The sequence below is a fragment of the Mus caroli genome, chromosome 6, assembly GCF_900094665.2.
Source record: "Mus caroli chromosome 6, CAROLI_EIJ_v1.1, whole genome shotgun sequence".
Taxonomy (NCBI): domain Eukaryota; kingdom Metazoa; phylum Chordata; class Mammalia; order Rodentia; family Muridae; genus Mus; species Mus caroli.
The window spans coordinates 50,317,183-50,342,544 of record NC_034575.1 but is presented as its reverse complement, the minus strand read 5'-3'; the positions used below and the strand labels follow the sequence as shown (position 1 = coordinate 50,342,544).

Below are 25,362 nucleotides of genomic sequence, written 5' to 3'. Positions count from 1 at the left end.
CTCTCTCTCTCTCTCTCTCTCTCTCTCTCTCTCTCTCTCTCTCTCTCTCTCTCTCTTTCTCCAGATCAGAAGGTAGAACTCTCAGCTTACTTCTCTAGCATGTTGCCTACCTGTCTGCTACCATGTTCCCACCATAGTGATAATGGACTAACCTCTGAAACTCTATGCAAGCCCCAATTAAATGTTCTCTTTTATAAGAGTTGCCTTGGTCATGATGTCTCTTCACAGCAATAAAACAATTACTAAGACACCTTGGTAGATAAAATAGGTACATAGCCAAACATTCACCCATAATAAATCATAAGGAAGTTTATTTTAAAACATTTTTCCATATACACAATGTAATTTTATCATTTTATAAGTGAAATATGCCAGGTGGTATCTGATCTTTACATTATAATGACTATATACTTTCACAGTCAGGTAGCAGTGTCATTCAATCTGTCCTCAGAAGTTGACAAGGCATTTGCAACAAACTTGTTTCAATATGGAATCTGAGTCAAAGAGTAAGTTGTTGTGGGAAGATAGACACAGTCCTTGGCACTATGTCCTCAAAGAGGCTTTGAATGTCTGGTTATAGGTGGATCCTTGGTGCTCCACCAAGCCCATATGGTCAAACTGGCAGTAAGAGGCCAATAAGAGAATATTGTCTGGACTTGGCAGTTTTTAGTTTTTAGTTGCTTATAAGTCACTATCTACTGTTAGACAATGTTCTGGGGTAACTTAAAGGGGGCCAGAGAGATTTTCGCTGCAATGCCATAATATGTGATATCAAACGTAGCTGAAGGTGAAAGAGCATTATTCATAATGCCTATGTTAGTTGGCAAATAAGTGGGAAGGGCAGCTGCAAGTCTTCTGCAATTATTAAAATTAACATGGAAACACGGGACAGGGAAAGTATCCAGTACACTAAGAAGAAGTTTCTGTCTGTGTTACGCCACTGTCTCTGGAGAAAGTAGGAAGATAGTGTGATATCTATCACCTTATACCCTCTCCAGATTTTCTGAGTTTGAACCTTACCATTTGTTAGCAGTAACCCCTTTTCTTCCCTCTCTTCAATTTATTCCCAGTGTGGCTCTGGAATTCCATAAGCTCTGTGCACATATAGTCTCCCGGATGCCTGCAAGTCTAGCTCCCTGCCTGCTTGTAACTATCTGTGACCAAAAGTCATAGCACTTGACATTCAAATTCTTCAACTGCTACAAAAGAATGAGAACCAGCCATGTTCCCACATGGGTTACTGAGTTCCAAATATGACCAATGAGAAAGGACTTGGGGAACAAAAGCTCAGTTAGCTTATAGAAGAAGGCTTTGTTAAAAAGCCTTGCTGAAGACTAACGAGCTGCCAAGTAAAAGCTGTGCCTTCTGACCTCAGAGTCACACAGAGACCCTGCTTCCCTCCTGGCTTTTCCTTTATACTTTATAGTTCACTAACTTGGCTCTGATGAAGCCAGACCATGAGTTGTATTTTCCAGGAAGTACAGTGTAACCAAAGGAAGGAAGAATGCCGGCCTCCCAGCGCGACATAAACAAGAGTCAAAGACAGGTCTGTGTGACAAAATATACCTATGTTTCTGTCTCTTCCTTGAGTGTGAATTGATATGAATAGAGAGGCTATCATATTCAATTTATTAGAAGCATGTTCTGAAATTTTGACATCACAGAGGCCTAACGTTAAAAATAAAGTGATTTAATTGAAATGTGGTTAATTTGCCTTCTAAAACCTCATTCCTATCCATAGATTAATGCTTTTCTTATCTGCCATCAGAGAAGTGTCTCATTACAACCTACAGCAGTTAAAGCAGTGTGGAGAGTAAAGGTCGGCTGAGTGCTAAGTTCAAAATGGATCTTAAATAACGTTCTCTCTCTCTCTCTCTCTCTCTCTCTCTCTCTCTCTCTCTCTCTCTCTATCTCTCTCAGAGTCAAGGTCTTATTTAGGAAGGAGAATAGGAGAATGGAAGGGCCAGAGTACGAGAAGGTATGTAGTAAAAAGACTTCTCTTGGAATAATATGGCCTTGGACTCAATGAACCCACTGCAGGTACAGAAACTTGCACAAGAGTGGGCGTGTCCGTACTTGATCATGGAAGAGGAAAGGTTTCATGAAGCCCATCTCTCCCTGAGTGATTATTGACAGCTAATGGTGGGCAAGGAAGGGTATCACTTTCTTTAGTCATGTAGCTACTGATTGATTGGATATAATCCAAGAAATAGCTTTCACCCATGCTTACATGAGCAACCCTACTTAAACTCAATAGAACATAAAAACAGGAAGAGCTTCTTGGGAAGGAGGGGAAGATGGTGAAAGGAGAGACTGAAGATGACAGGAGGTAATGCGTAATGAATAAAATTCATTATGAACATCATGACACTCTAAAAGAATAAGAAATTAAATTTAAAATGTAGAGCAACTGAGTGTAGGAGGGAATTTCAATGAAATTTTCAGTTTAAACTTTTAAAAAGTTAAAAGTTTGAAAAAGCAAAATGATCCAATTTTAATCGACTGGCAAACATTGGCCAGCCTTAATTGAAGAAGGTGTAGAAGATATAAAATAATTAAGAACAGCAAGGTAAGTTACAATAGACTAATAACTGTCTCTGTAATCATTACTTTCCTTGTTTATGTCATATTTAGACAGATTCTTTAGGCATTTAATCAATTCTAGAACATTATTTTTAACACATATGATCAAGGTGTCTTGGAGTTGATGCCAATTTTCATTTTCACTCACAAGATTTCATCTTACCCATCTGAGAGGTATTTATAAAACAAGCACATTTTATAATGGAAGAATCTCAGATCCCATGAAATCTGGTATTTTCATTTAATAAAGATGGAATCCATGAGATCTGTATTCATTATTTTAATAATGTTGTTATCAAACCCCAGGGAGGCAGTATGATACACTTTCTGTCTCAGAAATATTTGTGCTCTTTGTTTTAGGATTTAGTCATTTGTTCATCTCTAGAATAAACATATCATTAGAGAAAAGATAGAAATGTTATGCTTGATACAAAAAAAAAGGAGGGAAAAGAGAGAAAATAGGTTTGGAAATAAACTATAATATATTATGAATAACTAAACAATTTTGTTTACATAATTACATCCTTATAAATGTCTACCTAGGCCGAGAGAGTTTCCTGCTACAGTCTGAGTGTTTGATGGTAGCAAGAATGCTGGTTTCAGCCCATCACCCACTGCTGGGGACATGGATGCACTTTCTGAGTCCTAGTCTTATAAAATCAAGAGAGAAGATGGACTTATTTCCAAGAGCCTCTTCTTAGTCTCCCTTGAGGAAGTTCTAATATCATAGGTGCCTTTCACACATACATCTACTCAGCTCCACAAAGCACAGCTTCGATGGGTTGTCTTGCCTTACCAGTATGGTTGATGGTTTGCTGGAAGTTTTCATTTACAGAGACACTATAAAAGAAGCAAAGCACTGTGAGCCCAACAATATATGTAAAGAGATTATTACCAAGTAGCTTCTGTAATTAAAATGATGAACAAAACAAAAATTCAGGCAGTTGAATCCAAATAATATTCCACCTTTGTACTTGCACATTGACATACAGCTTTTGAAGTAATGCAGCAATCCTCAAGTACTCAGTTAATATGAAAACCCATACTTCTCCCACCCTGGTAACCCATGGCTGAGAGCCCATTCCAGGGAGAGCTAACCAACATTATTTTCATGGAGCTTTGCAAGAGAACTGTATAAAGTACACAGACATGCAAAAATAAGATAAAATAAAACACCACTTACAAGAATCCAGAGTCCAGCCACTGCTGGATACTTTCCTGTTTGGAATTTTCTACAAAGAAAAAGAAAGCACCAGATCTGTTAGTCAAAGCACAACCATCTACAATGACCCACTCTATCATCTGCCACACTCAGCAGCTCTGTTTCCTACATAGTTAGTCACATGTTCATGTAAGCATATTCATTTTCCCCCTGGAGGCACAACCTCCTGTTTTCCATAATCAGCCTCTTCCAAGAATGGATGTAAACTTGCCAAACGACTATAACTTAAGAAAAAAAAAAAGGAACAAAGCATAGAGGACTGGCAAAATGAATCAATGGAGGTGAGAGGTGCTGGAGTGGATGGAAAGTTGCCTAGTGTGAATACAATGAATAGAAAAGGGGATGAGACTTTTGTTTCTCTCTTGTTGGCCCTAAATCACCACGGAACCTCTCCTTATTAAATCCCAACATTTACCTAAGGCAGCTAGCCAGCAATGTTTATTTGCAAGGAGTTCTCTGCCAGATTAGAAACCAGATTTGCATTCATTCCAGGGACAAATTGCCATAGAGTCCCAGGATTTCCAAAGGCAACCTGTGTGTTAAAAAGGCTCCAGTCTTTTAAGGTGGATCTTTAGCACTGGCTCAAAAATTAGAAAATGGAAAAAGAAAGGAGATGAGCAGAACCAGTCCTGAGAGACATTTGCTCTAGTTCTTGTTAGCTACCACATCATACCCTGGGCTCAGTCTGACTTTATCCATAAAATACTTGAATAATTCTCATATAGACTATTGGGTAAAGTAAACCAGCCAATAAAGCTGGGAGATGCTGAGTGGCCTTCATTTGTGGTATGCATACATTTGTGCCATGCGTACATAGAATGGGAATGTTTTCCTCTTTATTACTTTTTCATGTTAGTCAAATGATCGCCAGTGCCTCATGCAAGACGCCCAAGAAATTTTAAATCAAATGGTGTTCTAAACTAAGGTTCATTGGGAGCTGAGGAGATGGCATGTGGTTCAAGTGCTTGTTATTATGCTAACAGGAGGAACTGCATTTGGTTCCCCAGTACCCATGAAAGAGCAGGGCATAGTTGAACTAGAAGGACCCAGCTCCCTTGATCTCATTGGCAGCCAGTCTAGCTCAATTGCACTGCTCCCAGTTCAGCAAGATCACTTCTCTATCTCTCTCATACACATGTATACAAAGAAGAGGAAGAAGAAAAAGGAAATGAAAGAGAACAAGAAGAAGAGGAGGCAGAGGAAGAGAGGGTGGGGAGGAGGAGGACCAGAAGGTTGGTGAGGGGATGGGGAGGAAAAGAAGGAAGAGACAGAAGAGGAGGAAGAGGAAAAGGAAGAAAGTGGAGGAGAAGGAAACAGAAGAGAAGGAAGAGGGGGAGGGGGAGGAGGAAGAGGAGGAAGAGGAGGAGGAAGAGGAAGAGGAAGAGGAGAAGGTGGTGGAGGAAGGAGAAGCTTTTTTGACTTGGGCCTGAATGTATCTTCAGAGTCTTGGGATTTTAGGATGAGGGTATTGAAATGAAAAAGAAGCAGTGTTTATCACTTAGCTGGTCTATTTGTGCTGAAGTCATGTATGTCTGTTGTATAGAATTGCCTGAAATCATGCCAGGAACACTTGTTTCTTTAATATCAAGTCCTTAGAGGTCACTTGTTCCCAAGCAAAAGCCTCACATCCCGCATTGCCCACAGCAAAGCACTTCCTAGATCCCTAGAAGGACCCTTACCTTGCACATACATAGTGACCATTGGGTTTTCTTCCTCAGAGTCAGGAAGCAGATGCCCATCCAGAGGTGCCCATGCCCTCTTCGTATGTCTTAGGATATCTCTCTTGTTCTTCTCCAGGCCTGCTCTGGGAGTGTCAGATCCTTGTAATTCCTCCATTATCTTGAGGGTGGTTCCACAAGCTTACTGAAACTACACAGGCAGACAAACCAGGCACAATGAGTTTTAGCTCAACGACAGGAAGGATTCTTAGAAGCAACTGAGCCATCTAAGGTCACTGTCTCACTGAGACAGGCTCCCCTCCTCAAGCAGAATCCCTGCGGATTTGGGCAGAAGAGTTTCCTTACGATGGTCAGACAGACCAAGGGAGTCACTTGGCATTGCCAGACACAAGGCCACATCCACAGGGATGGATTCTGTGTTCTGAGATGTGGATAGAGAACACAATCCTTACTTTTGAGGATATGAACTTTCAGCACATAACAGGTGTTTTAAAAAACATGTAAAAAATTAAGATACCAAAGCTCAAGTTCAAAAACAGGCTTTGTGCTTAGATTAGTGTGGTAAAAAGTTTCGGTCAGCGTTAGTTCAGTCTTTAAATTCATAGACATGGCTGAAGAGCCAGCCAGGCTGCAGCAGTCTTCCGAGCTTCCTGGTTTTGGTGCAAAATCACAAGCCACGTGACACATAAACTGTCATTTGCAACTCGTGTCTGAGAAAGGCAAACCATTCTGACTGTCTGCAAATATCTGATTCTCTCTTAAGTTCAGGCATGTACCCCAGATGAAATTGTCCTTCACTGCCCTTACATGCTTTATACATTAAAATAGTGCCATTCATGTAAATTTAGAACTGATAGTTAAGATAACTATTAATTTTACATTCTAAATGCAAAAACCAAGACGTTTCAAACAGTTAAATGTAAGGCCCAAAAGGCGGACATTTTATTCAAGAATGTTAACTTTTGAGTCTTCTCTTTGGCAATTTTTTTTAAAATGACAATAAATCAAGGCACAAGTAATAGAGATCAGATTATATTTCACACTTGATGGAGTTGTATCCTAGAATTCATAACACTAGAAAAATGAATGCCTATGATTGGCACTAAAAGTGCATTTATTTAATTTTGCAGAGGATTTTCTTTCAGATTTAAGGAAAAGGTTGTCTTGTGGGTGTGAGTAAAAATCAGAAGATAGCTTTGAAGAGGCAAAATTTCACAAGAAGTAAAATTCCAAAAGTCTGTTCAAGGATATCCTGAGATGTGACACTCATTAGAGAATCAGAAAACTTTAACAACAGAATAGTATGTCACAGAACAGCAAGGTCTTCCGATTATATGATCCTTTTCTTGGTCTCAGCTGGAGATTTTGCTCAGAAGGGTAGGAGTTACCAAGCAGCTGACTATGTTCTGAGCCAGAATGTCACATGTCAACCGAGCCACTGCTTTTTGCAAATCACTGGGAGAATTGTTTCATTTTTAGATAGAAATATTATTTTAGTTTTATGTCCCAAGCTTTCAGTAATTTCTCAGTAAATTCTACCTGAGCCTCCAGCATTACTCAACCATTGAAGACTGGTTCTCTACCAGATTGGTTGTACTTACTACAAATTGTAAAAATGTATGCTCCAAAAGTGGAAATTTTGCCAGAAGCAGAGGTCAGGAAGCATTGGTAAAGGAAGTCTCTTGTTCACTTTGCCTTAGTGGGCAACTTCCAGTTAGTAAACAGGTCTGCTTCTGGAGATAAGTCTCTGCTGCTTGAATGGCCAACTTTGACATCTATTCACTGGACCCTCAATGTGCCTCTTTAGAAAAGGACATAAATTAATTGAATGATAGCCTTGAATTGTCCCATGGTAGCCAGGCAGAAGTTGTGCTGCTTGAGCCCTGCTGTCTCCTCTAGGGAACACCTTTGTTCCCAGGTCCATTTGAAACCCAATGCTGGCCACTTTCACTTGACCCTAGGAGAAAGCTTACATCTGGATTATGTGGTCACCGAAACCTGAAACATGCAGTCCTTTCCTTCCCACATCCTTCTATTTTGATAGACATGTGTATATAAAAAGACCCACTAATACGGATGGTTGGTTATATCATGTTTAATTTTAAAGATGCAAAGCTACACATACCAAATCTTCACTTTGTACAATAAGCGAATGTGTTGAAAAAGAAAACACAAAACATTACCAAATTCTCAGAATGGTGAAAACAATCCAAAGGAGAAAACAATTGGTTCCACATAACACAACGATTCTGTTTTGAATTTTCTATAGTTTGAGCAACATCAACCCATCTGTCCCTATCTCTTAATTCCATAGCAGAGTCAGGAAATGTAAAATCCCAACACAGTAACAATCATTACACCCCCAAGAGTGTGGTATGGCACATCAGGCTCCAGCGTAGCACATGGACCAGACCAAATGGTCATGGGAAAGGAAACTCCAGGTAGTTTGGGCAGCACTTTTGTTGGCTGTTTTGTTTTTCGTTTAGTTTTTCTTTCGCATTTATTCCTTTATTTTTCAAGTGGGCACAAGTATGGAGAAGCTATAGAATTCAGAGGTCTACTCTCCCCTTCCACCACCAGAGGTCTGAGGATTGAATGCAAGTCACCAGGTTTGGTAGCAGGTTGTCTTTACCCACTGAGCCACCCATTTTCAGCCAATGACATCCTTGGTTCTTATGTGATTAAAATAGCAAATCTGGCAGATCAGATGCCTTGACTCTTCTCAGCTCTGCTGCGTTCTGAACTTTGAAGGAATTCTCAAACTTATTTTATACTGCATTCCATCACTCTTGGAATAGTTGTAAAATAACTAGTTCATATGAAAGAATTAATGGGAAGCCTATTCAAAACAACCATTGATTGTATTTTTCAGTTCCTCCTCTTTTATGTTTTTCTTTTTCTCTGTCATCATTACCCTGTCAAGAACTGCCAAGAGAAAGAAAGAAATCACCAATTGTTCTAGTCTTGGTTCTGTGCTGCCTAATTTTAGGTCAATTTGATACAAGCTAGAGGCATTTGTGAAGTGGAAACCTCACCTGAGAAAAACTCACCATCAAATTGACCTATTGAAAAGCTTGTGAGACATTATTACTTTTTTAATTAGTGATTGATGTGTGAGGGCCCAGTCCATTATGGATGGTGCTGACCCTGGGCTGGTGGTCCTATAAGAATGCAGGCTGAGCAAGCCATGATGAACAAGACAATAATCATCACATGCTATCAGAAAAACTCCTACATCCACGGTCTCTACATCAACCCTTGGCTCCAGGTTCCTGCTAGATTTAAGTTCCTGTTCTGCTTTCCTAACATGGTGGAACATGATGTGGAAGTTTAAGCAAAATAAACCCTTCCCTCTCCAAGCTGCTTTTGGTTATGTTGTTTTATTACAGCAATGGAAACCCTAACTAAGACAATTTCCATTACTATGATAGAATATCAAGTCAGGGGAAAAGAGCCTTTATTTTATTTTACATTTCTAGGATCTAGTCCATCACTGAGGGGAAGTTTATATGAGAACTTGATCCATAGTCAAGATCAGGAAGAAACAAATGCATAGATGCTGCCTTCTTATATCCAGGATTCTCTTGTCCTTTATAGTTCAGGGCCTCCTGCCTAGGGAAATTGCTACCCAGGATGAGATGGTTTCTTTCATAGAATTAACAATAGAGAGATTTACTTTGAATGAACAGAACATGCTCACAGACCAGTCTGATAAAGACAAATACTCAACTGAGGCTCTTTTCCCAGGTGTTATATGTTGTTTAAAGTTGACATTTAAGACTAACCACTATACTAACCAATACAAGAGTTTTTCTGATAGCAAACAGATTTAACACTCTTAATTTGTATATAACCCATGTTGTCTTGAAATAACTCAGTAGAATAGCAGAAACTATTGGAAATGTGAGAATACAGTATTTCTCCAACTGTGGGAATGCAGAGTCTCTGTGGCATGCTAGAGGCTTTTAGCAGGGTCTTGAAATTTCTTCCACGTGTACTTGATCTCTTGGGTACAAGCTGCAGTTTTTAGCATTGGTCACCCCTTTTGAATGTTCCCTGTGGTCAAGAAGGTAACCCCATAAAGGAAAAACAACCCTGGCATACCCCACAGGGATCCAGACAGGTCCACAGATATCTCTTCAACCACATCCTTGGGTCTCATCTCACCCTTTTTATCAGAGCTGTTCTGAAATCCTTTATAAGATCTATAATGTCATCCAACTTTTGCCTTCCTCTACACTACCCATTTCATACACTGACTCCCCCAGCAGTAACTCTTAGGAAATGGTTCCTTTCAGCTACCCAGTACTCTGGTAGGACCTGCCTATTTCCAGCTCTGGCATTGCTCACAGATATCTCTATCTCTATCTCTATCTCTCTATCTCTATCTCTATCTCTATCTCTATCTCTATCTCTATCTCTATCTCTATCTCTATCTCTATCTCTATCTCTATCTCTATCTCNTCTATCTCTATCTCTATCTCTATCTCTATCTCTATCTCTATCTCTATCTCTATCTCTATCTCTATCTCTATCTCTATCTCTATCTCTATCTCTATCTATATCTATATCTATATCTCTATAAAAGTTCTAGGCTCATATTTTCTAAAAGTCTCTATCTCTATCTCTATAAAAGTTCTAGGCTCATATTTTCTAAAAATTATTAAAACCTTCAAGATTATTCATTTCACTACCAAAACTAAGACTCAAACGCTGAGAAGTTGACACATCAAGGGAAGTAGAAACTGGGTACCATCTCACTGTGTCTTTGGGTCACATTCCTGTGAGTGACTGCTTATCTGGCCCAATCCCCAGCCCCCCACCCCCCACCCCCATGTCCAATTTTTGATACTCTTCATCCCCAGAATTCACACACTTCCATCCACTGCCCCCTGCACCCCTACCTCATCACTGAATACTCCTTTATCTCCAGTTTCTAACTGAAACACGGGTGTGATTTCCCTTGTGCTTTCCCTCTCAAGCCAGGAACTTCTATCCCTTCTATCCTACAATTTGAACTATGTATTTGGGGATGGTACACATTTCTTTTGTGCTCATCTTACTGTTTTGTGCTCTTGCATTCTCTGCATATGTCATCAGACCATGGAGGCATGGATATCCACTGCATTCTCCCTCATACACTGCCAATAATAGAACAGCTTTCCTATCATCTTTTTCTGAAACATTTCCTTAGCAATGTAGATCATATAGAGACCCTCTAACACTTGGCCCCTCAATCCATTATGTTTTCACATTTCCACTCAATTCCTATGCTCATACTTTGTTCATCATTGGAAAATGGACACACAAATCCCAATTCAAGCATCTGCTATTACTTCTTTTTAAAAAAAGATTTACTTACTTACTTACTTACTTACATATTTATATGAGTACATTGCTGTCTTCAGACACACCAGAAGAAGGCATCACATCCCATTACAGATAATTGTGACCCACCATGTGGTTTCTGGAAATTGAACTCAGGAACTCTGGAAGAGCAGTCAGTGTTCTTAACCTTTAAGCCATCTGTCTGGCCCCTGCTATTACTTCTATTCTATTCAGAATTTCTTTGGACACCATCTTTGTCCTTTTGGAGTCATTGGTCCTTCACTGGATCATTCTATTCACATTAAAACACACTATAATATGATGCATCTTACAATAATCCTCCCCTGCCCTCTCAAATCCTCAAACCTTGCCTTGTTTTTATAGACCAGTGATGATGACTCCCAAACTTAAACTTCCAAATTTTGCATATCCTCTGAACTTCAGGCCATGCTCTTCCCTTTTACTTGACATTTCCACATGAATGTTTGTAGACAACTTAATATGCTCCACACAGAATTCTTCATTGTTTCCTTGGTTCCATTCTTAATCCCAAATGTATCTTCCCCTCTTTTAGCATTCTGCATCTTAACAAATCTCATCTCCATTAGCATACCTGCTCCATCAGAACCTACGAGCCTTCCCTGATTCCTGAATTCCTTCCATCTCTCAAATTTAATCCTAAAATGGAGGATTACCATAGAGCTCAAAACATCCTTCCCCACTGCTATCAACCTGACAGAAACAGAACTTGCAGTCTCTCTTGGGTTCACACACAATCCACACCTTTCCTATGTAACTGAATGAATCATTAGTATTTCAATCTCTATGCTTATCATTTTAGAATCTCTAGAAACTGTAGTTATCACTTCCTCTTAATAGAAACAACTTTTAACTGGATTTTAAAAGATTACACTTCCAGAATTCCTTCCTACTTAGCGTTAAAGCATTCTTTCTCAAGTTTGTTCCTCATTTCCTAGATTCTAAGTTTTGGATGTTCCATACTTCAGTCTTTGCTGTCCATTTCTCTCTTCTGTCTACAACTTCTCCCTATGTAAATATGTCTGTATTTGTTTCTCTATAACTCATACATAACTCACTCTAAATTGCTATTTTAAGGTATTGGTTTTCTTTGGTAAGTCTGTTTCTTTCTATCCTTCAGTTTAGTCACTATGTTTCTAAACTACCTTAATCACCCTGTGAGTTTATTCAGGACAGATGTTTTCCTAATCTTACCATATTGGCATGAGTAAGGTCCTGAATGTGTACTTACTGAATGGGTGTATATGTAAATGAATACCAGAAACAACTGAGCAATGCCAAGGCAAAGCTGATTGAAATAGAAAAGGCTAGAAAAGAGGCTGCTACTACATATTTGTTAGAAATGGTTCACAGCATCAAGGAGTAGTGCATAATAGATATGAATTAGAAAGATAGTGTGATTATGCATACATGTGAACACATACAAACAATATTCATATCATAGTAAGAACTACCTAAAATATGGTCTAAAACTATCTGAATACTTCCTTTTCACTTCTCCTATTAGCCTCTCAACAGCTGATAAGCAAGTGAAAGATTTAATCCATCACTGGGGAAACAAAAAGCTTGTAGTTTCCAGTTTAGTTAATCAACAAATAGCTGTCAATTGGCTGTATAACACGAGACGTGTAGTTTCAAGTTTTCTTGGAATGTAATTTCTATTCATATAATAGGAAGGAATTGATGAGATGAGATAATTTTGCAATTTCATTATTCTATTTTCATCTTCCCCACAGATTATTTAATATGTGACTAATGATACTCACACTTAAAATATTTTAAAATTATATTCAACAAAACTACATGAAGAGGAAGAATAAGCCATTGTTCCTACTACTCATAAATCTGGAAGATGTAAAAGCTCAAACAACAAAGTCAAGCCAGGAATGCCCTTCTGCTCTTCATTCCTATCCAAGTATTGAAGTCCCACAAACACTAGTAAAGATTTCCAAGTGATTCAGGAAAGTAGAGGCAGATCCTTGGGAAGAGTGTGTTCCATCAACACTCTGCTGGGAGGAACAGGCCGTCTGTGATGACTTGTTCTGTGGGTGGCTTCCTCCCACCATGAATATGTGAAGGTGCCTCACTCTTGCCATTTAGGAGCAAGCTGGATTTCAAGACAAGACATTTGTGCCCCAGCTGGAACCTAATGTCAGACTTTCTGAACTTGGAGTTCACATCTTTTGCTAGGGAAAATAAGCTCAAGATTATTAGCTGAAAGACCACATACACCACTTCCGGGGACCTGCAACAGCTTCAAGATGGATGATGTCAGACCTACTGGTATCTCCACTGCTAGCACTGTGTTAGTCACTTAGAAACTTTCAAGCTTAAAAAAATATATATTCCTCAGTGACTTCCTTGACTTTTCCCTTGGTCCTTTCCACATTGACTTTGCCTCATTCTGCCAAGGAGGGGAAAAAAAGAAAAGGCAAAAGAACATCAGGGGTGCTCACATAGTTCATCTCCTATTCCTCCATGGCTGCAACCTAAGTTCCTTTGAGCATGTAAATCTCTGAAAACAGAGAACTCAGGTTCATCAATGAGTTCTGTCTAATCACGTTGGCTACAGGTCCTGCTACAAGCAATCACTGTCTCTTTCCTGGACCCTGTTTTATTTTACTAAAATAGAACTTACTTTTTGAGCTCCTCTCTCCTTCAATGTCTTCACAAAAACTTGTGCAAACCCCTACTATAGCACTCACCATATTCAAGTGAAATGGTTCACTTCATGACTGCCTCCCCCATTATGTAAGTGCATTAACTGAAGGCAAACTCCATGAAATTCCTTTTGGATCCCTGGTACTTAGACCAGGATACAAGTGATTGTAGATGATTAGCAAGAACTGCTTAACGAATGAAACAGTGATTGTGCCTGACCTTGGATTCTATGTTCTTAGTAAGATCAAATTATGATGTATTCATCTTTATAATATTTATCATGTCAAAGACAGCATCATATACCAGAAGTTATTCATAAAATACATTGAAAAAGTTACCCATTATAAGTAAATGAGTACAATAATGACATTTATCATTTTAATTCAATTAAACACTTGGGCATCTACTGTGTGCAAGACAAGTTTTAAGAAGCTCAGAGTTGACTATGAGAAATTATACCAACTAACTATAGTGAGAGAGATGCAAGAGGATGTGCATCTTAACAGAAGCACAGAACCATTTCTCAAATGCTATAAGAGGATCTGTTCATTTATAAAGACATCGGGATTCTTAGAAAGGAGACAACAGGAAAGGTCTATGGGAAGGGGACACATGAAAGAGCCAAACTGAAGGGTTACGTATGCACAATAATCACCAGATAAGATGGCATCTTATTTTTAAAACTCAAGAGCATGTGTTTGTCACAAATATATTGATTCTGGGCCTTGAAGGTGTAGGGACAAATAGGAAAAAATTTCAGGACACAGGCACTGGAATACTTAACAACAGAATGCATGTACTTTAAAAAGTGGCTTTCTGATGAATATATGCTCTTGAGTGTTAAAAAATCAGATGCTATCTTGACTGATGATTACCCTTCAGTTTGGCTCTACCACATGTCCCTCCCATGTATCTTTCCTCTTGCCTTTAGAATATGATGGTCAACTAGGAATTCCTAACATAACACGTCATCTCCAATAAACAAACAAATAAATAAACAAACAGACGTGCAAGTAGCATCATACTTGGTGAGAAACTTCTAGCTGCCTCACTAAGATCCTCGAATCATTTTCCAGTGCTATGCCGGAAGCAAAGTAGAAGATTAGAACAAAACAAAGTTCAGCAACAGTTACTGCCATGGGCTGATCTTGAAGGAGGAAGGGAGAAATGTAGCCTTGTCAACAAAGGGCACAAACACAATAAGAGCACACATGCAAAACAATGAATATGGACATAGTTTTCACCATGCAGAAAAAATTGAAGTCAACATGAATCACAAGTTTGTCACATGCAAAATAAAATATATTTTAAAATGTCTAAATGACACTATCAGCACAGACTATAAAAAATAAGTTTTATATAGATATATGATCAAAGGAGAAAATATAATCAAAGACTATTGTCAATGGACAGCACCCACTGAATCCTTATAACTGAACAAGCAGATTAAACAACCAACCATAAAACCTAAGTGAGTGGTTCTCAACCTTCCTAATGCTGAAACATTTTAATACAGTTCTTCATGCTGTGTTGGCTCTCAACCATAAAATTATTTCATCTCTAATTATAACAGTAATTTTCCACTGTTATAATGTAAATATCTGATATGCAGAATATCTGATGTGTGACCCCTGTGAAAGGGTAGTTTGACTCCCCCAAAGGGGTCATAACTAAAAGGTTGAGAACTGCTGCCTTAAGTAATATCTTTTCAGGATATCAAGGAAGATAAACAGATAATTACTACACTTTTGAAAAGATGTTCTATACTATAGGTTGTGAGGGAAATATAGACCAGGTACCCCCCACACACCAATTAGAGGAGCCAAATCTAGAACATTCATCACTGAGTATGGGCAAGGATATAGAGCATCAAGAATATTCATTCACTGCTGGTTGAAGTAGGAACTACTATACCACTTTGGAAGACAGTTTGTCATTGTCTTGCATATGACCCAGCAATTACACTCCTGTTCTTTATCCAAGAAAAGTTGAAAACGTAAACCCACACAATTAATGCCTTTATGGCAGCTTTATTCATAATTGACAAAATTGGGAGGGGGTATCCCTGAGAAAGTGAATAACCAGGCTATGTTTAACTCTATAATAGATGCAAGCTATCAAGCCATAAAAAGATATCAAGAGACCTGAAATTCATATAGTTAAACAAAAAACAGTCTTCAAAGCCACACACTTCCTGAACCTAAATATATGGCTTTCTAGGCAGAAAACTATGAATTCAGGAAAATATCAATAATCATTAAGGCTTAAGGCAGGGAAAACGATGAATAGGGAAAGCACAGAGGATGTTTTAGGATAGTGAAAAATGACCCTGCATAGTACAATAATGCTTTATAAATGGCATTATGTATTGCTCAATCCCATAGAATGAACACAGAGCATGAGTAATAATGTAAACTGTGGGCCTTGAGTGGTGTTAGTTTCTCAATGTGGTTTCTTAATTTCAACGAGATGTTGACATTTTGAGGGATGTTGACAATGAGGAAAGCTATAGATAGAGGGATAGGGATGTATATGAACTTTACTTTCAAGATTTCATTGTGAAACTAAATCTACTTTTAAAAATAAAGTATATATATTATGTATATCATATGTAATAAAATAGTCCATATACAGTAACTAGTCAAGTAGTTCAAGATTATGAGTTGAATACATCTCAAGTTTAAAATAATATATTGTTATACAAGTAGAATTGTATCATATTTTAATCCCATGGTACACAATTACAATGGTACAAATGAAAAAAGGCTCTGACAGAAAAACTACCAAAAGGAAGGAAGGAAGGAAGGAAGGAAGGAAGGAAGGAAGGGAGAGAGGGAGGGAAGGAGGGAGGGAGGGAGGGAGGGAGGGAGGGGAGAAGGGAAAGGGAGGGAAAGGAAGAGAGGGGAGGGGAGGGGAGTGGACGGAAGGGAAGGGACTAGAAATGGTTAACAGTTAGAAAAGTTTAAGGCCTAAGCATTCACCTGTGTCTAAATCCATTTTCTACCCTCATCAATTGTAGAGGCAACCTCTAAGATAATTCTTTACTCTCTATCATCACTTTAACAAAATCTTTCCTTTTTCACTTTGATCATAACCACTGAATCTCAAGGAACCAAGAGATGGAAGGAGATCTTATTTCTGCTAAATGATTGTAAGAGACTGTAAAGGTATCACCATGTTTTCCTTTAATGATTACATCCAGGAAACAAAACATGTTCTAGAGAAAATACACACATGCAGAAATAGATTGCTGGTGCACTGTTGAAGAGATGTTGAAGGAAGACAGACTTCAGGCTTTGGAATTCTACCCTAAAAGTACCCATCACTCATTTCATAGAAGCAATCTTAAGTACAAGCCTGCTTCTTACCTGTTTATAACTAGACTTTACTACCTCAATTACAGAAACTCAATAATAGCAAAGGAAAGGGGTTGAAACGGTAATTTCTTATTACACCCATTCCCAAGACTGAAATCTTGTGCATTGCCCTGCATTTCCATAAGTGGGCACCAGAAGTGTCTGCCACTGGGTAACACATCTCCCCATCCCAACATTCCTGATCACCTGTGCTTTAATCATTCATCTCTAATGGGAAATTCAAAGCAGCTTTCCCTTAATGCTGTCAACCAGGAATGGCAAAATAAAAGAGAAAGGAGTGTAGGTAGGAAATTAACTAAGGGTTGATAGATGTCTCAGAAAGAGAAACAAAACGTACTAACAACACTTGCCAATGAGTGGCTCTGTGTGAAGTTACAAAACAGATACAGTTATTAGACAAAGTTATCTGAAATAAGTGTCCCCAACAGGTAGCATGAGATGTGATTCTGAGGCATTTAGGATGTAGAGCAAGCAGGGTATCCTGGCAAACAGTGGACGAAGAGTTGATTTATAAGCAACAGCTGTTAACTTCATGTCGTCCTTCAATACACAAGAAACGCCTTTACGTTTTATCTTTAATAAGATGCGTTTGTTTCTAGACCTTAAACTCATTATTCAATCCTAGTTTAAGCATTTTGTTCCCAGTTTGCTAATTTTGCAAAATGTCATAATATAGTGTTGATTTGCATGAAATTACTTTTCACCGTAACATACCACTATTTAATGTGGTTATTGGAGTAAGTTGCATTCGTTGATTTTTATGAGTGTTAGATATTAATTTTGCAGGCCTAAAACAAAATCAACTAGATCCTGATGTAGTAACAATTTATATATCCACTAAACTAATTTTGCTCATATTTTATTTATTTTTTATTGGTTATTTTATTTATTTACATTTCAAATGTTGTCCCCCTTCCAGGTCTCCTCTTCACACACCCCCATTCGATCCCCCTCCACTTTGCCTCTATGAGGGTGCTGTCCCACCCACTCACTGCTCTAGCATTCCCCTATGCTGAGGCATCAAGCCTCCACAGGACCAAGGGCCTCCCCTCTCATTGATGCCAGATAAGGCAGTCCTCTGCTGTATAGTTAGCTGGAGCCAAGAACCCATCCATGTATATTCTTTGGTTGGTGGTTTAGTCCCTGGGAGCTCTGAGGGATCTGGTTGGTTGATATTGTTCTTCCTATGGGGTTTCAATCCCCTTCAGCTCCTTCAGTCCTTCCCTAACTCTTCCATTGGGGTCCCTGGGCTCAGTCCAATGGTTGGCTATGAGTGTCTGCATCTGTCATAGTCAGGTGCTGGCAGAGCCTCTCAGGAGAAAGCTATATCAGGTTCCTGTCATTTGCTCATATTTTAATTGGGTTTTTATTTTCTTATTAGCAAAAGCAATCAGCCAGGATTTTTTTCTTTCTTATAAAATAATTGCTAAATACCAATCGCAAGATGGATTAGCTGCATAAAATCTTTAGGAAATGTCTTTATTTTTTTCCTAGATGGGATAGAAGTATGGACTAATTCCTTAAATGTTTATATGTACCAATGAGGTCACCTTTTTCCATGGAAGGCTTATAAATCCAAGTTCTTTATTTTTACTTATTTATTTCTGAGACAATATCCCCTTACTTAGTTCAATCTGGCTTCAAGGTCTCAATTCTTCTGCCTCTACCTGTGAAATGGTTGGATTGCAGGGATGATCCACCATGCTTGTCTAGATTCCGTTTGTTATTATAATATAGTTCAGGTTTTCTACCAGAGCATCAGTTTTCATAAGTGAGTTTTTCTAAGACTTCTCTTTGTTTTATGTAACCTCTCAACTGTATGGCAAAAGTTGTTCATATTATCATACCAATTTCATATTGTACAGATCACTGGTGATATTCAATGGATTTGAGAGTAATCCCTGTCTTGTCTGTGGATAGGAATGGGCAGAGTATGTTTAGAAATAAGGTACTTAAAATTTTAAGGTTAGCTATTGGAAAATGAAGATACAGTAGCTTCTTTCAGCCAATGGAAAATAAATGATGAAACATCCGAAGCTAAAAACAATCCGTGGAGTCAGGAAAGACCCAGTTAAGTAGACAGAAAATACAAACTGAGGTCATGCAGACCTTATGTGTCTGTGAAAGCAGTACAAATGTGTTGCATTTACGTAGGAAATGATAGACAAACTCTGATGGAATGTTGTTAAAATACAGCTGGTGGCACTTAAAGGAGAGAGATTTATGAAACAAAACAAACAGAGGAGGAAGGTTAAAATGAAGAAAGATATAACCCCAGAGAAATACTTTTAAAAAACAGCTATATCAATATTAATTTAAAACAAAATTGAACTCCAGGTAAAAGGTATTAACTTGACAGATATGCGCATCACCTTGTAAGATACAATTACGTGTTGCATAGCAACAGGAGAGCAGCCTTAGGAAGCTTCATTAGATAGCTGTTGTCTAGGTATAAACAACATGGAGTGTGCACATGCAAACGACAACAGCCATGACATCAGCACCACATCGTTTTGCAGGTCACTGTCATACATTCTTCTGATCAGGCCAACATGTCATTGTGCATCACATGAATAGCCAGTATTCATATTCCAGAAGCATAGATTATGGATGTTTGTATCTAGTATATAACTTCTGGAAACATAAGGTAAAACTGAAGAGGTGATTGAAGCAGAAATTGGGACTGCTAATCATATTACAAACTTTTAATACAGCATTCTCAGAACTGACAGCTGAGCTAGAAAAATAGACAAATATAAATACTATATTTAGTGGACATACTTAATTGGTGGAAAATATAGCTTAACACCTTGTTATCAAATATTACACTGGAACATAAGGTCCCCATTTGAGGCTCTTAGTCTTGTAGATAAAAGAAATTAAAAACAGACTCAGGGCCTTTTTTAAAAAAGATAAATCCATTGCTTACCTTGCAAGGACAAAGAACTGAGTTTGATCCCAAAAACTGCAGTCAAAAATCTGACCCATAGTTGTTTCTGTCTGAAAGAACTCCAGGGATAAAAATGGAGAAGAGTCTGAGGGAAAGGAGGTCTGGTGGCAGGCCCAAGTTGGGAACCAGCTCAATGGGAGGCTCCCAAGACTTGACACTATTACTGATGTGCTCACAAAAAATGGACCTATCATGACTGCCCTCTGAAAGACCCAGCAAGCAGCTAAAAGAGTCAGATGCAGATATTTGCACCCAACCAACCTACAGAAGCTGCTGACCCTGTGGTTGAACTAGGGAAAAGCTGGAAAAAGCTGAGGAGGAGGGCAACCCTGTAGGAGGACCAGCAGTCTCAATTAACCTGGACCCCCAAGATCTCTCAAACACTGGACCACCAACCAGGCAGCATACACCAGCTGATATGAGGCCCCGAAAATTGAGAAATTGGGAATGAGGACTGCAGGATTTGGACTCAGTCAGAGAAAATGCACCTAACCCTCAAGAGACTAGAGGCTCCAAGGAGTAGGGAGTTCTGGTGGGGTGGGGGTGGGTGAGAGGAATAGGGACATACTTGTGCAGAAGGGGATGCGAGAGGAGGTATGGGATGTGGAACAGTCAGAGGGCAGACTGGAAGAGGGATAAAATCTGAACTGTTAAAAAAAAAAAGATTAAATAAAAAATGGAAAAAAAAAACCTAGGTGAGGTGGTCTAGGAACGTATACTCCCAGCCCTGGAGAGATAGAAACAGGCAGATCTCTGTGACTGACGAGCCTACCAGCCTCATCTTTTTCTTGAATTCTGGAGAGATCCTGTGTCGAGAAGAAAAAGGCCTGAACCTGAGGAACGGCAGCTGAGGTTGCCCTCTGGTACCTAAACACGTGTCCACCTACCAGCACACGCGTGTGTATTCGAACACACATGAATGAGCACATCATTTTCATACACATGCACACATAAAAAGTAAACATTAAAATGGATTCCAAAGGAAACTCAGGTACAATTTCATTTCAGTTTAAGAGAAAGAGTTCAATCCCCACAGGGCAGAGAAGAAAATCTCAGCAGTTTCTGGGAGGAGACAGAAAAGGGAAGGGAGAGGAGGCCCTGATTTTGAGTTAAGAGTCAAGAAAGCGAGTTATTCTAGCAGTAACTTACTTTGGGATAAGAAAATACTCACTCAGGAGAAAATAGCCATTTAAACTATTTAAACCCCTGCTTCACACAGTTAGCAGAATTAATCTCATCTGTTTTTTGTTTGTTTTTGTTTTTGTTTTTAAAATATTTTCTTTATTTACATTTCAAATGTTATCCTGTCTTGGTTTCCCCTTCAAAAACTCCCTATTCCCTCCCCCCTGCCCCTGCTCACCAACCCACCCACTCCTGCTTCTTGGTCTGGGCATTCCCCTACACTGGGGCATGAGCCTTCACAGGACCAAGGGCCTCTCCTCCCACTGATGATGGACAAGGCCATCTCTGCTACATATGCAGCTGGAGTCATGGGGCCCTCCATGGGGTACTCTTTGGTTGGTGGTTTAGTCCCAGGGAGCTCTGAGGGTACTGTTTGTTTCCTATTGTTGTTCCTCCTATGGAGCTGTAAACCCTTTGGGTCCTTTCTCTACCTCCTTCATTGGGGACCTGTGTTCGGTCCAATGATTGGTTAAGAGCATCCACCTCTGTATCTGTCAGGCACTGACAGAGCCTCTCAGGAGACAGCTATATCCGGCTCCTGTCAGTAAACACTTGTTGGCATCCACAATAGTGTCTGAGTTTGGTGATTGTACATGGGATGGATCCCCAGGTGGAGCAGTCTCTGGATGGCCTTAAATTCCATCTGAAATAATAAGGTAAAAGGGCAACAAACAGACAGATGAACAAAGCTATGAGAAACACAGCAAAGTAATGTTAGAACTTAGAGTAGAAAAGCCCTGATTAATCAAGATAAAACGAAAAAACTATTTAGAGCAAAAGATGCTTAAATTTGGCTGTATCAAAATATAAGTGTTTCTAAATAACATGATGCTATCTGTGACAATAAAAGCATCAGCAATGAAGTTGCATAGAATACGAAAATAACCAGCGAAGAGGCAAATGGGATAAATGTGGACACAAAAATCAAAAAGAGCTGCCAAGTCTCTGCTCCGTGGGTGTTTTCTATGGAAGTTAAGAAGTTAGTCGCATCAATTCCTCAGAGTTTTGAATGTGTTATAGTCTCTGGTTAGAATAAAAGCCCCAAGGAAAGGCCTCCCATACTGCCCTAAGTATGCACCTGTGCCAGATAGTTTTATGTCACTTTGACACAAGCTAAAGTCAAGCGAGAGATCAAAACCCCAATTAAGAAAGTGCTTCCAGGAGATGCAGTGGGAGACAAGCCTTTCAGGCATTTTCTATAGTCATGATTGATATGGGAATCCCTAGCCCTTTGTGTCTGGGGATATTCCTGGGCTGGTGGTCATGGGTCCTGTAAGAAAGCAGACCAAGCAAACCAAGAGGAGCAAGCCAGTAAACAGCACCTTTTCATGACGTCTGCAATCAGCTCCTGCACTTTTTGAGTTTCTGTCCTGACTTTCTTCAGTGATGAACAATGTAAAGTTAAAGCTCAAACCAAATAAACCCTTTCCTTCCCAACTTGGCTTTGGTTATGCTGTTTCATCATAACAATAATAACTGTGACTAAGGCAGAGGCTATTACTGGGGAAATCTCAGGAGAGCTGTGCAGTCTCCCTATGCTCAAGTATGTAGAATCTGTTGGAAGACACTTGATAGGGTGGGGAAAATGAAGGACAATCTCCTAAGCTTTCCAAGACACACACTGAGGAAGAGGCAGAAGTCACACATAGGCAGACAAAGAGCTAGAATTATCTCTGCTAATGAATAAAGGATTCTCCAGACTAGAGATGAAAATATGACAAACAACGTAAACAACAGAGGTCCAAGTTTGGGTGGAGGAAGGTTTATTACCTCTCCCCACCCATCTAAAGCCAGTAGGGGTCCAAACTAGAAATAACAGCAAATCCTTAAGAGTAGAAGCAACCAATACAACTATCCAGAGGTAGAGCAAGTTGAAGGCCTGAAAGAATTCAATAATTATAATAAATATATGGACTATACTGATGCTCCCCCTTTCATGCATGTTTTCTATAAAGAAACCAATTCATAATCCATTCATCAAAAAGCCTAATGGATAACACCCACAAAGTCAGTCTCTCTGTCTCTCCTCCCTCCCCCTCTCTCCCCTCCTCTCTCTCCCTCCCTTTGTTTATCCCTGCTTTCTCTCCTCCTTCTTACTTCTTTTTCCTCTCACACCCCTCCTTGTTCCTCTCTCCATCTCTCCATATTTTTTATTATCCTTGCCTTTCTTTCTCTCTCTCTCACCAACTTCAACAGTTTGGGGGATTCTCTGTAACCTCCAAACATACATCCTGAATGTCTCTCATAGTCAAGTCCCAGAGAAGTTGGACTAACTTTGGGAGGCATATAGAAAGTACTCTGTATTGGCAAACAAGATGCTAATTTTCTATGTATTAGTTTCTTCTTTCTAAATATTTATCAACTTGCTTGAGCAACTTTCATAATACACCAGAGACAAAGCTATGGCTAGTAAACAGAGTAGGATGCCCAATGTGCCGAAAATCATGCTTTAGTATTTTGGCCAGTTTTTCTTAGCTTTGTTTGGTTGGTTTTCTTTTTCTTTTGTTCTTTCTTTCTTTCTTTCTTTCTTTCTTTCTTTCTTCTCCTCCTCCTCCTTCCTCCTCCTCCTCCTTCTTCCTTTTTTTTGTATGTGCAAAACATATCTATGCCTCATTCCCTGGGGCTAGTTAGTGTCCTCAAAGAGATTGTTCTGAGGGTGACAAGCCACACTGGGCAGCCAAGGGAGGACTGCAGGGAGCAGCTCTCACCCAGTATCCTCTCAGGTGGCCATGCACATCGTCAGGGACATAGACATTTACAATTTTTAGTTTGGAAACCGCTAAAACAAAAACGTTCATGTCACCATAGTGAGGCAAGACTCACTCACTCATCTCCAAGCTGTTCTGATTGTGTTGCTGTTGGCTTCCCATCCTAATGTGTAAATTTCAATATGAAACCCTTTCCTACATGTGGCACTAAGGCAACAATAGATGGTTGATGTTTCGGTGGGATATAAACAGTAAAAGTTTTATAATGAGAAGTTTGTGCTCATTGATTCACTCAGCACCTTCTCCAGTTCTTATCTTTTAATCAAGTTGCATGTCTCAGCAACTAAACAGAGTAGCCAGTTGCATTTGAATTTCAGATGGAAAACAAAATAATGACACCCTCTACACACACACACACACACACACACACAACCTGCACATATGCCAACCATACAGTTTGCAGCATTAGTGTGGCCAATGAATTATTTGGGATAGATTTCAAAATAATCAAACCAAGAATCAAATAAAGTTTTTCAATCTTAAGAGTCAAATGCAACCAAGTCCTCTTCATTTTATTTGGCAAGCTGCCTGAACGAGCATTCTCTGTTCTGTCAAGATTTTCGCTTCCATACACATTTTGCGCACACACACACACACACACACACACACACACACACACACCTCACATTTTGCATGTCTCTAGTACACTAAACTCCTTCATTATGTTTTATAAATTCATTGTTTAGTTAAAAGTGAAAATAAGCAGTGAAAAGAAGACACAACGATCCCAATAAGCAAAGAAGAGCTACCCAAGGAAAACACACCATTTCTGCATCACTCCACGAACACTTTACTGGAAACAGTATTGGATCCTTCAGGGATGAAACCAAACAAGCTTGAACCTGATAATGACTTTCTTCCTGGGAGTTGCCCAGTCATACAGCTGCAGGTAAAGGATCTCAGAACAAACTCAAGCTGCCCTCTCATTCCAACATCGAGGAAGTGAGAGCAGAGCTTTAACACCTCCCACGGGCTGGGATAAAAGAGATTGTAAGACTTACTGCAGCAGAGTGAAGGGATCTCAACCTAGAAGTGGGCCTGGAACTTGCTATAGTTGCTCTGAGAATCTGGAGATCTTGGTACTTTCCATTTCCTGTCTTACCATTGCCAAGATGGGAAAGTCCAGGTGACCAAAGGGACCCAGGTTTCTATCTGCTCCTACGTAAAAGCTAATTGTTATGAAAGCCCAGTATGATCTGATTGGCAAAAGCCATCCATTGTTAAGTTCAAGGAGAAAACACATAATGACTCATTCTTTCTCCCTTCATCTCTATAAGAAAAAAAAAGTAACAGAAAATACAAATGATGGGATTATTAGTCACAAATTCTGGGCTGTGAGGAAGAGTGTGGGGAACGATGCAATGGCTCTGTTGTCTTTTTATTTCTATGAAATTGCTCATTTCTTCAATGTCCTTTGACCCACTGGCAGTGACACCAGGGCCGAATGCAATGCTGGAATGCACTTTCCTGAGGAAGGCAAGCAACTTGTCTTTATTTGGTTACCATGGTTATGGTACTGCCTGTTTGTTACCAATCCAGTGATTTGCATTGCAAACCATTACTGGAACACACA

The 25,362-nt window shown here is 39.4% G+C and overlaps 1 protein-coding gene across 1 annotated transcript in view; it reads right to left on the bottom strand.

Annotated features, from left to right (window-relative positions):
* The window catches only part of Itprid1 (ITPR interacting domain containing 1), a 138,332-nt gene that overhangs the window by 97,461 nt on the left and 15,509 nt on the right, over positions 1-25,362 (bottom strand). The window contains exons 2-4 of the mRNA XM_021165730.1: positions 5,485-5,674; positions 3,767-3,815; positions 3,380-3,423 (exon numbers count right to left, since the gene is read on the bottom strand). Of these exons, the coding sequence (XP_021021389.1) occupies positions 3,380-3,423; positions 3,767-3,815; positions 5,485-5,641 (250 nt within the window). The 5' untranslated portion in view covers positions 5,642-5,674. The remainder of the gene's footprint in view (positions 1-3,379; positions 3,424-3,766; positions 3,816-5,484; positions 5,675-25,362) is intronic.